The 12,645-nt window shown below is 36.9% G+C and overlaps 1 protein-coding gene across 1 annotated transcript; it reads left to right on the top strand.

Moving 5' to 3' along the window:
- Positions 1–8,588: 8,588 nt before the first annotated feature.
- LOC107621895 (U11/U12 small nuclear ribonucleoprotein 59 kDa protein-like) lies at positions 8,589–10,586 on the top strand. The gene is made up of 5 exons (XM_016323871.3): positions 8,589–8,755; positions 8,890–9,232; positions 9,352–9,435; positions 10,045–10,110; positions 10,539–10,586. The coding sequence occupies exons 1-5, from the start codon at positions 8,589–8,591 to the stop codon at positions 10,584–10,586; spliced, it is 708 nt and encodes a 235-aa protein (XP_016179357.2).
- Positions 10,587–12,645: the final 2,059 nt, after the last annotated feature.

Here is a 12,645-nt window from a genome sequence, read left to right as displayed (position 1 = left end):
ATGGTTTCATTGTTTGACATGCTTGACGTTGAACTTCTTTTTGGGTAACTTGAGAGAAGGAATTTATAGTGTTATGAATCTCAGCGTTTTGGTAATTTTAAGATTCTATTTGTGTTTGGAATGAAGTTATTTCAATTTTTTCTAGTTTGATTATGAAAATCATGGTTTGTTTTAGTTTTATTTGTTGATTTTGATTCTTCTTCTGTTATATATTTATTTAGAGTTAGTCTTTGAATCACAAAGTAGTGTATGCCTAAAGGAAATGAATCCATTTTATTTTCAGTCTGTTCCACCACCTCATCCTCATGGACCTCCTAATAAGCTACAACATTGGAGTCCTGGTTGTCTCTTTTTTTTTTTTTTAGATCATTCGTAAAAGTCTTGACCCAAGAGGAAGAATTAAAAAAGAGTTCTTCATGAATATAATGATCCCGAACAATACTATCAAGGAAAATTAAATTACACAGACATTGAATCCAACTTAGCACATTCAACATATCTCAGCACATTCAACATATCTCCAATTCTATTAGTAAGACCTACCCACCTAACATTACAAACTAGCCACAATTTCATGACTCACCAACCACATACATGCATATATTACATGAAGACACTTTATATAACTAATCACCTTTATCCTTTAATTGTGAATGCACATATCATTTGATTTATGAACTTCACGGTTGGATCCACTGTCTTTACCTACTAGCTATGTTCAAAGCAATCTGCTCCCATTGATCCTTGGTCTGAAACCATTGGTCGTCCTTGTATACAACTTTCATATGTTGAAATATGTGGATTTTATTCTTTGTTTCGTTTCTCAAGAACCGTAACTCCCAGCTAGTATCCTCCATTACTTTAATCTAGTCAACAATATCTTTGTAATTAACTATCACAGTAACATCCTTGGCTATGGCACTAACTTCTTCTAACAAGAACTGAGTTGCATCTTCCAATCCTTAGAGTATAACCTCTCTAGCCATGCTTGCGTAGGCCCAAATAGAAAAGTTATCAAAAAGAAAAGAAGCCCAATCAGATCAAATACATCCCCCAAACGAGTTTACAACATCAGTGACAGTGACTGTGACTGTGAGCTACCCAATTAGAACGCACTACCGCACAGAATGCGATCGTCAAACTAGAGAGCCGCCTTAGAATGGTGTCGAGGTTAGTTTCCTACTTCGTTCTGCCATTTTTCATTAACAAAAATAGTTCTTGAGTATTTATTAGTAGTATCCATGCAACATAGATTTACGGAGGTGATTTTGGAACTAAATCGTTAGTGTTACTCTTATGGTTCCATTGTTTTACATGCTTGACACTGAACCTCTTTATGGGTTACTTGAGAGATTGATAAACCACTATTTTATGGTTTATCTTGTGCTCAATTGAGTGGTTTTATCAAGTCCTTTCACACTTATTCATACAATTTGCATGATTTTACAATTTCTTCCTAGTTTTGTTCTATAATTGAAAACTTGCTTCCTGAGCCTTTAAATTGTATATTTTAATTCCCCTTTATACCATTCGATGCCGTGATCTGTGCGTTAAGTGTTTTCAGGCTTTATAGGGCAGGAATGACTTAGAGGGATGGAGAAGAAGCTTGCATAAATGGAAGGAGCAAAAGAAATAAAGGAGATAACCAGCGAGGAGCGATGCGCACGCATGGCTCACACGTGCACGTGAATCGGAGTCTGCATGGCGACGCGTGCGCGTGTGATAAACCCATATTTTATGATATATTTTGTGCTTAATTTGAGTGATTTATTCAATACTTCACCCACTTATTCATATTAATTGCATGGTTTTACTTTTCCTTCCTTATTATGTGATGTATATGAAAAACATGTTTCCTATGCTTTAATATTAATTATTTTAATTACCTTTATTTCTATTCGATGCCGTGATTAGTGTGTTGAGTAGTTTCAGATCTTCTAAGGCAGGAATGACTTAAAGGATGGAAAAGGAAACATACAAAAATGGAAGGAAAGCACAAAACGGAGTTTCTGAAGAAACTGGCATCCACGCGATCGCATGGAGGACGCGATCGCGTGCCAAGAACGAAGAAGCAGCGACACGGCCGCATGACTGACGCGACCACGCATCTTGAGCAAAGCGCATACAACGCGGACGCATGACCGACGCGACCGCGTGACCCACGCGGACGCGTGACAGAGGCCACGCACCAGAAATTACAGAATACGCCCCAGCGATTTTTGAAGCAATTTTGGCCCAGATCCAAGTGCATAACACACAGATTAGAGGCTATAAAGTAGGAAAATGCATCCATTCATGAGAGACCTCGCCAATTTTTACTTTCCATGAATTAGATTTAGTTTTGAGGGAGGTTCTCTCCTCTCTCTTTAGGATTAGGATTTAGATTTAGGATTTTTATTCGCTTTCAGGATTATCTCTTTTGATCAGGTTCAATATTCCTTTTATTTACTTTTGCAAGTTACTTTATGAATTCTTCTATGTTCCAGATTATTTGAATTAATGTTATTTGAGGTATTTCAGTTTAATATTGATTTCTTTTATCTATGCTATTGTTGCTTTTACTCTGAAGACATTTTTATTCCAGTAGATTTTATTTTTCTCCTTTTGGTCTTGGTTAAGAAATTAGTAACTCAGGAGTTATCCAATTCAACAGCATAATTGATAATTGTTATCTTGCCAACTGAATTGAACTTCAATAATCCCAATCTTTTCTTAAGAAATAAATAGGATCCGAAGATCAAATCAATTTGTCCCTTGACCTTCCTTTGCTTTAGTAAGGGTTAACAAAGTGGAATTACAATTCAATTATCATCATCATTGATAAGGATAGCTAGGATAGGACCTCTTGTTTCTCACACCTTGCCAAGAGTCATTTACAGTCATTTATTTATTTTACTTGCTATTTAAATTACTTGTTCTTCATTTACTTTAATTGTCATTTAAATCACTTGCTTCTCATCTTCTAAACCCCAATTTACAATTTCCATAGCCAATAATAAGAACATACTTCCCTGCAGTTCTTTGAGAAGACGACCCGGGGTTTAATTACTCGGTTATCAATTTTAAAGGGGTTTGTTACTTGTGACAACCAAAACGTTTGTAAGAAAGGTTGATTGCTTGGTTTAGTAACTATACTTGCAACGAGAGTTTACTATAACCTCTAAACCATCAATCTTCTGCTCTTCAAAATGGCGCCGTTGCCGGGAAACTGCTAACGTGTGCCTTATTATTGCTTATTATAAATATTTTTCTTTTACTTGTTTATTTATTTCTATTTTTCCTTTTTATTTTTATTTGCTACCATGAACTCTCACCCCTCTCGCTTTGAGTTTGGTTCTAACTTTGTTGAAGGAAATAGAAGTTGCAGCAGGAATATGTATCAAGGTCAGACCAATCAAGGATGGATGGAGCCAAGAAGATCTAATCAACCCTTCAGGCAACAACACCCTCCAAGATATCACGGACAACGACCATTCTACAATGCATACCCAGCTGATAGATATGGTGGACAACCTTGTAACTACCAACAAGCCCCACCCCGTGCCTATAAACCATCCTCTCAACATAACCTCGAACCACCACACTCACAAGCTTCTTTTCACCATTCGCCACCGTATGATCCTTTCCCACCCCAGTTCCAATCCACTCACTCCCAAGCACCACCACTTCCCTATGTTTCATGTCCAAATCCATCACCCCGAGAATCAGAGGTTCGCCTCAAGGAAACAGTAATTAAACTTCAAACAACCATTCGACAACTGGAGCAAGCAGTAATTCAATTAGCTTCTAGACGCGCGAATATTCAAGGACCAACCACAACCCCATGTGGACAATCTAATGAAGAGCGTCGCATGAAGGAAATATTAGAAACTCCAGTGGACAAGACAGAGCATGAATTCATACTAGAACAAATAGAAGAAGCTGTCATTGTACAAGAAGAAGAGTTGGTTGAAGATCTAGGAGATGCTGAACTTCCATGGGAATCCAGAGTTGAGAAGAACTCCGTCAAGGACATTACAGTTGATGCTAAGGAGGATATTGTACAATCCCCAAGGCAAGTTATTTATGAAGAACTAGACAGAATAATCCAAGACACAAATTCCCTTGATGATGAGAGTCACAAGTCTAGCTCTCTTAGTGATGAACTTGCATCCGCAAGTGAATTCTCTGAGATTGAAGAATCTTCCCCAAGTGAATACGAAGATGATGCGGAGGTAGATTTCTCTCAACCTCCAATCTATGACTCAAATGATGAGGAAGACATAGAAGACTTTGACCAGGACTCAGATGCATTTGAAGATTCTTGCAAGGAAGTGGAGGAATTCACAGAAGAGCACAAGGGAGTAGAACTTACAGAACCTCCAGAAACACCTACCCCAAGACCATTACCACCCAATACAAGCTTCAAGTGGGTACAATCCTTAACCTTTAACTTTACTTTTTCACTTGAATATGGTTTGCTTGAAACAGATGGCCAGCTTAGAGCTCTCTGCGGCTTTAAGAGTAAGCGGGAAATGGCTCGTGCTCAGAGCTAGTGCACAAGGTTCAATAAGGTTCCACGCTTCAACTTGAAGTGCACAGATTGGTATCAAGCTCAATTGAATGGATCTCGGAAAACGTTTGGTGTAAGACCCGGTTAATTAACGGCTAATTAACCCATATATGAGAATTTATTCTAGAAAGCCAAAAATGATATTTTTATGGCTTAATATGATAGAGGAAATTGAGACGAGAATTTCGGTACCAATTTTATAGAAATCGGACCAAGATTGGACCGAACGGGCCAAACCGATCCAACCGGACCCAAAGTGGGCCCTTGGCCCAACATAACTAAACCAAAACCCTAGTTTTCAGCACTCTCTCTCCTCACACAACACTAATACACGCTGAAAAAGAGAGGCCATGGAGGGAAGAACACTCTCTCAAGTTCTATCTCTCACTTGATCTTCAAACCACCATAACTTTTGATCTAGAGCTCCGATTGCCGCTCCGTTTGCGGCCACGCGTTCACCGCGGAGAGCTCTACAAAACCCATACAATCAATCTTGAGGTAAGCCACGTTTTACTGTTCGAAATTCCAGCCCTTGATTTCGTGTTTCATGAGCAAAAATGTTGAGATTTTGGGTTCTTTGATGTTATAGGACCCAACTCTCTTGAAGGAGAAGGTTAATCTTGTCTCCTTGGACCTTGGGTGTGGTAAGATTCTCAACCCTAGTGTAATTTATTGATTCTATGATGTTTGGGTATTGAGATGTTGTGTATGGATATGATGATTGTGGCTTAGGTTGTGTATATGTGAATATTGGAGCTTGATTGGTGATTTTGGAAAGCTTGAAAGGGGGTTTTGTGTGATAAAATCTGTTCTTGGAGGTGTTGATACCTTGAGAGCTTGTGGACAAGTGGTTTGGAAGTGCTCCGGTTGAGCTTGGGAAATCGGCTAAGGTATGGTTTCGGTTTCCCGTATCTAATATGTAATGTGGTAGGAAATACTTAGGCTAGAGGCCCTAAGATATGCATTGAATTGATGATGTTGTGGAATGGTTGAGATATATGATGTGATCATATGTGTGATTATGAATATTGATGCCTTGATTGTGTGATATGTGAGAAAATGCATGTTGTGATATATGCTTGATGAATGATTGAGGTTGAATTGATGGGTGGTGCCATATTGTTGGTGAGTATGATGATTATGTATAATGATGGTTGATTGGAAATTGATATTGTTAGAAATTGGGATGAGAAGGATGTATGACATAATATTGTGTTTATCCTTTGGCCTTTTGATTGAGAAGTGTTAAAATGGTTGGAGGTAGTTTTGAGAATTTTGGTAAAATGTCAATGCGTGAGTTGAGGATGCCTTGTTGTTGAATTTGGTACACTTTGATTGATTTCAAAGAAAAGGGATGAAATTGGCATGTTTTAATTGATTTTGAAAAGAGTTGAAAGTGGCTTGTTTTGAAAATGGCACTTTGTGGTTTTGAATGAAAATATGGTTTTTGGGCATACTTTGATGGGACATAACTTGGACTACGGATCTTTGATTTGTGCCAAATCTGTTTAGAAATGAAATTGGATCCGGGATGTCCATGCCGTTCGAAGAACGGGTGAAAAATGATTTAAAATGAGAGAGTTATGACCGTCGGAAGATTGGGGGTTGAATATGTGAATTCTGCAGCTTTTAACTTAGAAAATTTTTAGCAGAATGACCCCTCGCGCGTAGGCGCACTTAGCGCGTATGCGCCGTTCTTCGAGAAAGCATCATCCACGCGTGCGCGTGGAGTGTGCGTACGCGTGGCCCTGTTTTCATCCCAAAGTTGATTTTTGAGTTTTAAAAGCCAAACTTCATACTTCTAAGCCTCCAATCTCACCACTTATGTCTTAAATCATTATGATATGCCTAGCATGAGGAAAAGGGCTAGTGAATGTGGTAACTTGCGAGTGAAGCAAGGGAAAAATGAATGATCCATGAGGATCAAAGATGATTATGTGAGATGTGGAGGATGGCGGTGGAAGTGCTTGTTATGCCATGGGCCGAATGGCCGTAATTGTTAATGAATTGGCTGGTTATAGATTTAACCGTGAGCCGGATGGCTGGATTATGCCGTGTGGCGGCGGAGCCATGTTTATGGCTAAGTATAAATGCATATATGCTGTTGAATGAATTGTGAATGTTGGCACTTCCACCATTGGAGATGAGGGTTTCCCTGGGTAGTAGCAGTGGCTAGCCACCACGTGCTCCAGGTTGAGACTCGAAGCTCTTTTGACCCTATGTCGTAAGTGTGGCCGGGCACTGTGAAAGGCCCGGATGAGCTCGCCCCCGTAAATATTCACCAGTGAGGGTGATGGATATGGATCATGTTTATGATCAAGTTTATGATGAGTATAACTCGAGTTGGGGATGCACGACAGAGGGACAGTCCAATGATTAGCTACCAGGACTTGTCGGGTTGGCTCTATAACCGACAGATGATATCATCAGCCACTAGGGACAGGCATGCATCATAAGCATACTACATGAATTGTTTGAGATTGCCTATTTGACTGCATATTACTTGCTAATTGTCTAAATGCCTTATCTGTTCCTATTTGTAAATCTCTTGTCTGATATAACTGTGTTTGCTATATTATACTCCTGCTGGTGGTTGGGAGGTCTGAAGGAATTGGAAAGGGAAGTATTAGTTAGACTGAAGAATCTTTAGTCAGTTGCCACTTACGGTTTAGCTTGTTTATAAGCTTTGATATTATCTGGAGGAAGCTCTAGGATTGCCTTCGGCTTTCCTCTATTATTATGTATTATATATGTGGAAGCTGTTACTGTGTTGGGGACCTCTGGTTCTCACCCATGCGGATTTTGTGGTTTTCAGATGCAGGACGCGAGGCTTCTCGTTGAGGCATGCTGGAGACTTCTGGATTAGCGAAGATCCTTTGTTCTCGGGACTCTGTTTTGGGTTATATATCTTGTTTAGATACTTTTATCTCCATTAAATAATACAAACTGTGATGACTCCTTCTAGAGGGGATTTTTGGAGAATAGGTTTTCTGTATTTGTGTCCCTTTGGGTTTCCTTTGGGGTTTCTTTATTTTATCATATGTATATATTGCTATGCTCGGACCGGTTCTCTTCGCAGCCGGGTTTTGAGTCTTGATATTCTTGTTTTTGACACTCTTTATATATATGATCTCGCGTTAGCTTATCCCGGTTCGTTACGTTATCGATCGGAGTGTTGCCCGTTCGAGTTACGGTTTTTGTTTACCCCCTTTTTCTACAAAGGCTCCTAGTTATAATCAATTATTCATACTACTATACGTACTAAATTTTTGTTTTAAAGGTCGTAATACCTTGCCATCTCTGAATTATGACTTAAGCATAAGACTTTGTATGGTAGGGTGTTACAGTATGTATATACATATGTACATATATGTATGTATATACATATATACATATATACATATATATATGACATGTATATATATTTGTATATATGTATATACATATATATATAAGCTTTAGGAATAGGACCGCACACCAAGTTTGGAGCTTTAGAAAGCTCGAAACTTGCTAGTCAGTCGCTGTCACCCATCGAAGAAGCTCGTTTCGACATGAATGCATATGAAGAAGCTCGATTAGTTCTAATGTTTTGATGATGGATAAACTCATCTGTTTTGTGATTGTTAGAAACTATCATATCGTGAAAATTCTCATTTTTGGCGTTGCTGTTGTTCTCTTTAACTTATATTTAATTGATAATTAAATAAAATAACCTATCTATAGAAAAAAAATTTTGAACATTAAATTATTTATTTAGAATTTAAGAACAAAAAATTTCTATAGAAAATCATGCATAATGGGATCCCAGTTTGGCAGAAGCTCAATTTAAAAATCTACAGTGTTATGAATCTGTGTTTTTGGTAATTTTATGATTCTATCAGTTTGGACTGAAACAAGTTATTTCAATATTTCTTAGTTTGATTATGAATATCATGGTTTGTTTTGGTTTTATCTGTTGATTTTTTTTTCTTTTTTTGGTTATTTATTTTATTTAGGGTTAGTCTCTGAATCAAGGAGTAGTGCATACTTGAAAGAAATGAATCCATTTCATTTTCAGTCTGTACCACCACCTCATCCTCTTGGACCTCCTCAGTTTCCAATGTTACCTCCTGATCCACCAAATTCAAGTTTATTTTGGCAAAACCGAAATGTTTGTGAACACCTCAGAGAATTGCAGGACATTCTTAATCTTGCAAAGGCAATGTATATTTTTATTTTGGCTTCATATATTACTTTCACTTTTTTAAACTTAATGTTTCTTCAAAATTAATAGCTTTTATGTTGTAAGCTTGTTAATTATATTCTTATCAAAATTATAAACTTACTGTTTTTCTTAGGCAAAAGGAGCTAGAGATGTTGATGATGATCAAAGATGGTAAAGTGTCTTTAGAAGATGTGAAACATGGATCTAATGAACCTTACCTCCCTGGTTTTCTAGAATGTTTGCAAGACAGAAGGGTTAATATAGAATCCCAAGAATCGTTGGCAGTTGAAGCAGCTAATTATTTGATGTCAAAGCTAAGATCTCAGCTGGAGCCATTCAGATATGTTGCGAATGAAGTAAGTCCATGGGAGGAGAAATCTGCGGCTGCAAAGTTTGCGAATAAAGTGTACAAGTCCAAAAGAAATAAGCGCTGGCGGAAGAAGAAAAGGAAGCGTATTGCAGAAATGCTGGCAAAGGTTACTTTCCCTTTGTTTTTGCGAGATATTTTCATTGCCCTTTATTGTAGCCGTTTCTTGAAACCCGTTTCTATGTTTGGCTCCTTAGTCCTTTCTTTATCAAAAAATAAAAAATATAGGAGCGGGAGGAATTTCATTGCATTGACCGAGAAGCTGATGAATGGAGAGCAAGGGAGATTTCAAAGGATGTTGCAAACTGCAAGGTATTGATGTTTTTTCCTGCATACTTTTTACTTTGAATTTGCTAGTGAGCTTTTGCTGTTGCCAGGCTAAAGAGGAAAAGCATGTCTGCTGTCTGCATGAATTAATTTATGTCCAAAATATGAAGCACATGATTCTCAAAAACAGATATATGATTGTGGTCTTTGGCAAAATTCAAGGATTAATCGGTGGCTTGGTGGTTATATAGGAATGGCTATAAATTTAACTTCTCAATTTTTTACTTTTTTAATTTTTTTTATGTTTTTCAAATCCTCATTACACATAATTATAGTCAACATGTTGCTACAATATTGTTTATATGCTATTTTTCTAGATTAAGAGAGCAGCTAAGTCGTAAAGCTTTCAATTCATAATATTTCCAATAACATATTTCTGTGTATTGCTTCAAATTGTTTACATGCTATATGCTATTGCTTCTTTTGCTGCTATTTTTTCTTCATTAGTTTCTTAGTAAGATGTGAGAAATGGTGAAATTAAGTAATTGTGTAATCTGTTTGCACATTTGATTAGTATAGATATATTATTAGTTGCTTCAGTTTGAACTGTAAGTTATACATGTCTTAGGGGTGTCTAAAACATGTCTTTGGCAGGTGGAAAAGATGAAGGAAATTGCTAAGATTAAAGCCAAAGAAGAGAAGAGGAAATTAGAGGCTGAGGTAAACTTCCTTTTTGTACAAATGACTGGTAAATCATTGTTAAATTGTGGTTTATGTTAACTTTGAATAACTTGTCAAATGTTCTATAGAATTTCCTAATGTTATGTGATGACTTTTATATCTCGTGTCTACTGACTACCTAAGTTATGTGAATCTTTTCCATCATGCTATGCTCCTTAGCAGTTAACCATCATGTTCTGTTCTTTTGTCCTGTAGTTCTTTTCCATGTTGTTGTTTTTGTCAAAGGCATCTATTGCCTCTTTCTTTGCCACAAGTCCTTGTTTTTACTATCGAATCTTTTGTAGAAATTTCCGCATCTAGCTGTATGTTTATTCTATCAACATGAATCATTTTATTTTTTATCCCACACTACTTACTTTATACTTTTGGGTGTTGATTTTGTTACATTATATTATTTCACATCACAGCTTGAAATGCTCTTGGTTAGGAGAAGCTTCAAGAATTACGCTCCATAAGGATTCAAAAGTTGAAAAAACAACGTGACTGAAGTGTAATATAAATGTGTGTGTGTATATATATATATAATGTAACATTCAGTTTTTTTCATACTTGACGCGACCTTGGTTCTTTACAAATAATGCAGGCCATTTTCTTCCTGAGGAGGATGACAAGTTTCTTGAAAGAGTTCAGGCCATTTGCTTTGGCTCTCTTATATTCATCAGATTTAAAAATTTGTAATTGAATTAAACTTTGTTTTGTGTTACAATTGTATGATGTTTGGTTTGAGAATTTTTACTATTCAGTAAATAGAAATGATGCTTTTATTTAAAATTGAAAAAATAGACAAAAGTATACCCGAATTTTTACACGGTGGATAGATGTACCCTCAAATTTTTTAATGAGTCATTTGTACACACCAATATAAAATTCCGTTTTCAATTCTACCCTTATGCGGCCTGAGTAATTTTTCCGGCGGTGGTGGAGGCCAGGTGGTACGGTGTTGTGTGATATATATATATATATATATATATATATATATATATATATTATGTCTTGTTCTATCCGTACCTACGCGTTTAGTTATCTTGTGTGAACACTTCGCGTTTCGTAATTCCGCTTTATGCGAATTTAAGCTTTATTCCTTCATCGGGCTTCTAGTTATACATATATACATATATACATATACATCTACATACATATACATATGTATACATATGTATGTATACATACATATATACATATGTATATACATATACATATATATATATATATATACATATGTATGCATACATACATATATACATATATACATATGTATACATGTATATACATATACATATATATATTTACATATACATATATATACATCTACATACATATATATATATATCAAGGTTCTGAAAACCGGACCGGACCGGCCGGTCGAACCGGTTCAACCAGGAACCGGCAGTACAAGCGGTCCGGTCCTCCTTTTATAACCGTTCGATAGAAAATCGGTGGAAAACCGACGAACCGGCCAAGAACCGATCGGTTAGGCCAGACCGGTAACTGGCCGGTTCGGATAAAACGGCACCGTTTTTAAACTTGTAAAAAAAAAGAAATGGATCCACCGATCCAGTGATCCGTCGTGACCCAACTCCCCCCTTCTTTTCCCAATCATTCCTTCATCCATGTTCTGGAGAACTCTAAATGAAAGAAACCCTAGCCGCGTTGCCCTCCGCTAGCCATCCATCGTCGCCGCCTAACCCAGCTCCTCAGCGTCGCCGTCTAATCCAGCTCCTCTTCGGCTCTTCATCTTTGCTGGCTTCTCGGCACGGACCCAGGTTAGTGGCTTCTCTTCTTCATCTTCACTTTGGTCGTCTTCTTCAATTTTTGCTCTATTTCTGATTTTTCTTCAAGTCTGCTTCAATTTTTGTTCAAGTCTGCTTCGGTCTTGGTTCAAGTCTTCTTCAATTTTTGAAGTTTTGTTCAAATCTGTCTTGTATTTGCCGATGGTTTGAAGTTTTGTTCTGAATGTTTGAAGGTTGGTTCTGGATCTGTTGCTGTTGCTGATGGTCCTTGAAGTTTGGTTCTGAATGTTTTGTTACTCTGTTTTCTAATTGCTGTGAATGTTTGAAATTTTGTTACTCTGAAAGTTTGGTTCTGGATCTGTTACTCTGATGGTTTGAAGTTTGCTGTGAATGTTTGAAGTTTTGTTACTCTGATGATTCTTTTAATTTTTCTCTAGTTACTGATGGCTTTGTTTAGTTTCTGAATGCTCGGTTCTTCTTCTTACTTTTAATTTCTGAATTTTTTGTTCAAATAATATTGCTAATGTTCTTCTTCTTCTTCCTTGCTAATGCTCTGTTTAATTTAGTGTCATCACTGTTGAGTCTGTTTCAGTGTTTTGAATGTCCGATACTCTAATTTGTGATTTCTGAATCTGAAATTAATTAAATCATTAATTTTGTGTTGTTGAAATTGTTGATTAAAATGGATTTGTTATGCTGCTGTTGCCATTTTTTAATTTTTAAGTATGATGTTTCTTAATTTTTGTTGAAATAATTGTTGATTTCAGGGTTTAGAGTGATTATT

The sequence above is a fragment of the Arachis ipaensis genome, chromosome B10, assembly GCF_059453495.1.
Source record: "Arachis ipaensis isolate K30076 ecotype BB chromosome B10, ASM5945349v1, whole genome shotgun sequence".
Taxonomy (NCBI): domain Eukaryota; kingdom Viridiplantae; phylum Streptophyta; class Magnoliopsida; order Fabales; family Fabaceae; genus Arachis; species Arachis ipaensis.
Note: the sequence above shows the minus strand (reverse complement) of the source record. Positions and strands in the feature narration are given on the sequence as shown.

What these genes read in the sequence shown, in the direction of transcription:
- LOC107621895 (XM_016323871.3), top strand. Translation starts at nt 8,589, where the DNA reads ATGAATCCATTTCATTTTCAGTCTGTACCACCACCTCATCCTCTTGGA. An exon ending in TTGCAGAAATGCTGGCAAAG is followed by an intron (nt 9,233 to 9,351) that starts GTTACTTTCCCT and finishes TAAAAAATATAG; the next exon opens with GAGCGGGAGGAATTTCATTG. An exon ending in AGGATGTTGCAAACTGCAAG is followed by an intron (nt 9,436 to 10,044) that starts GTATTGATGTTT and finishes TGTCTTTGGCAG; the next exon opens with GTGGAAAAGATGAAGGAAAT.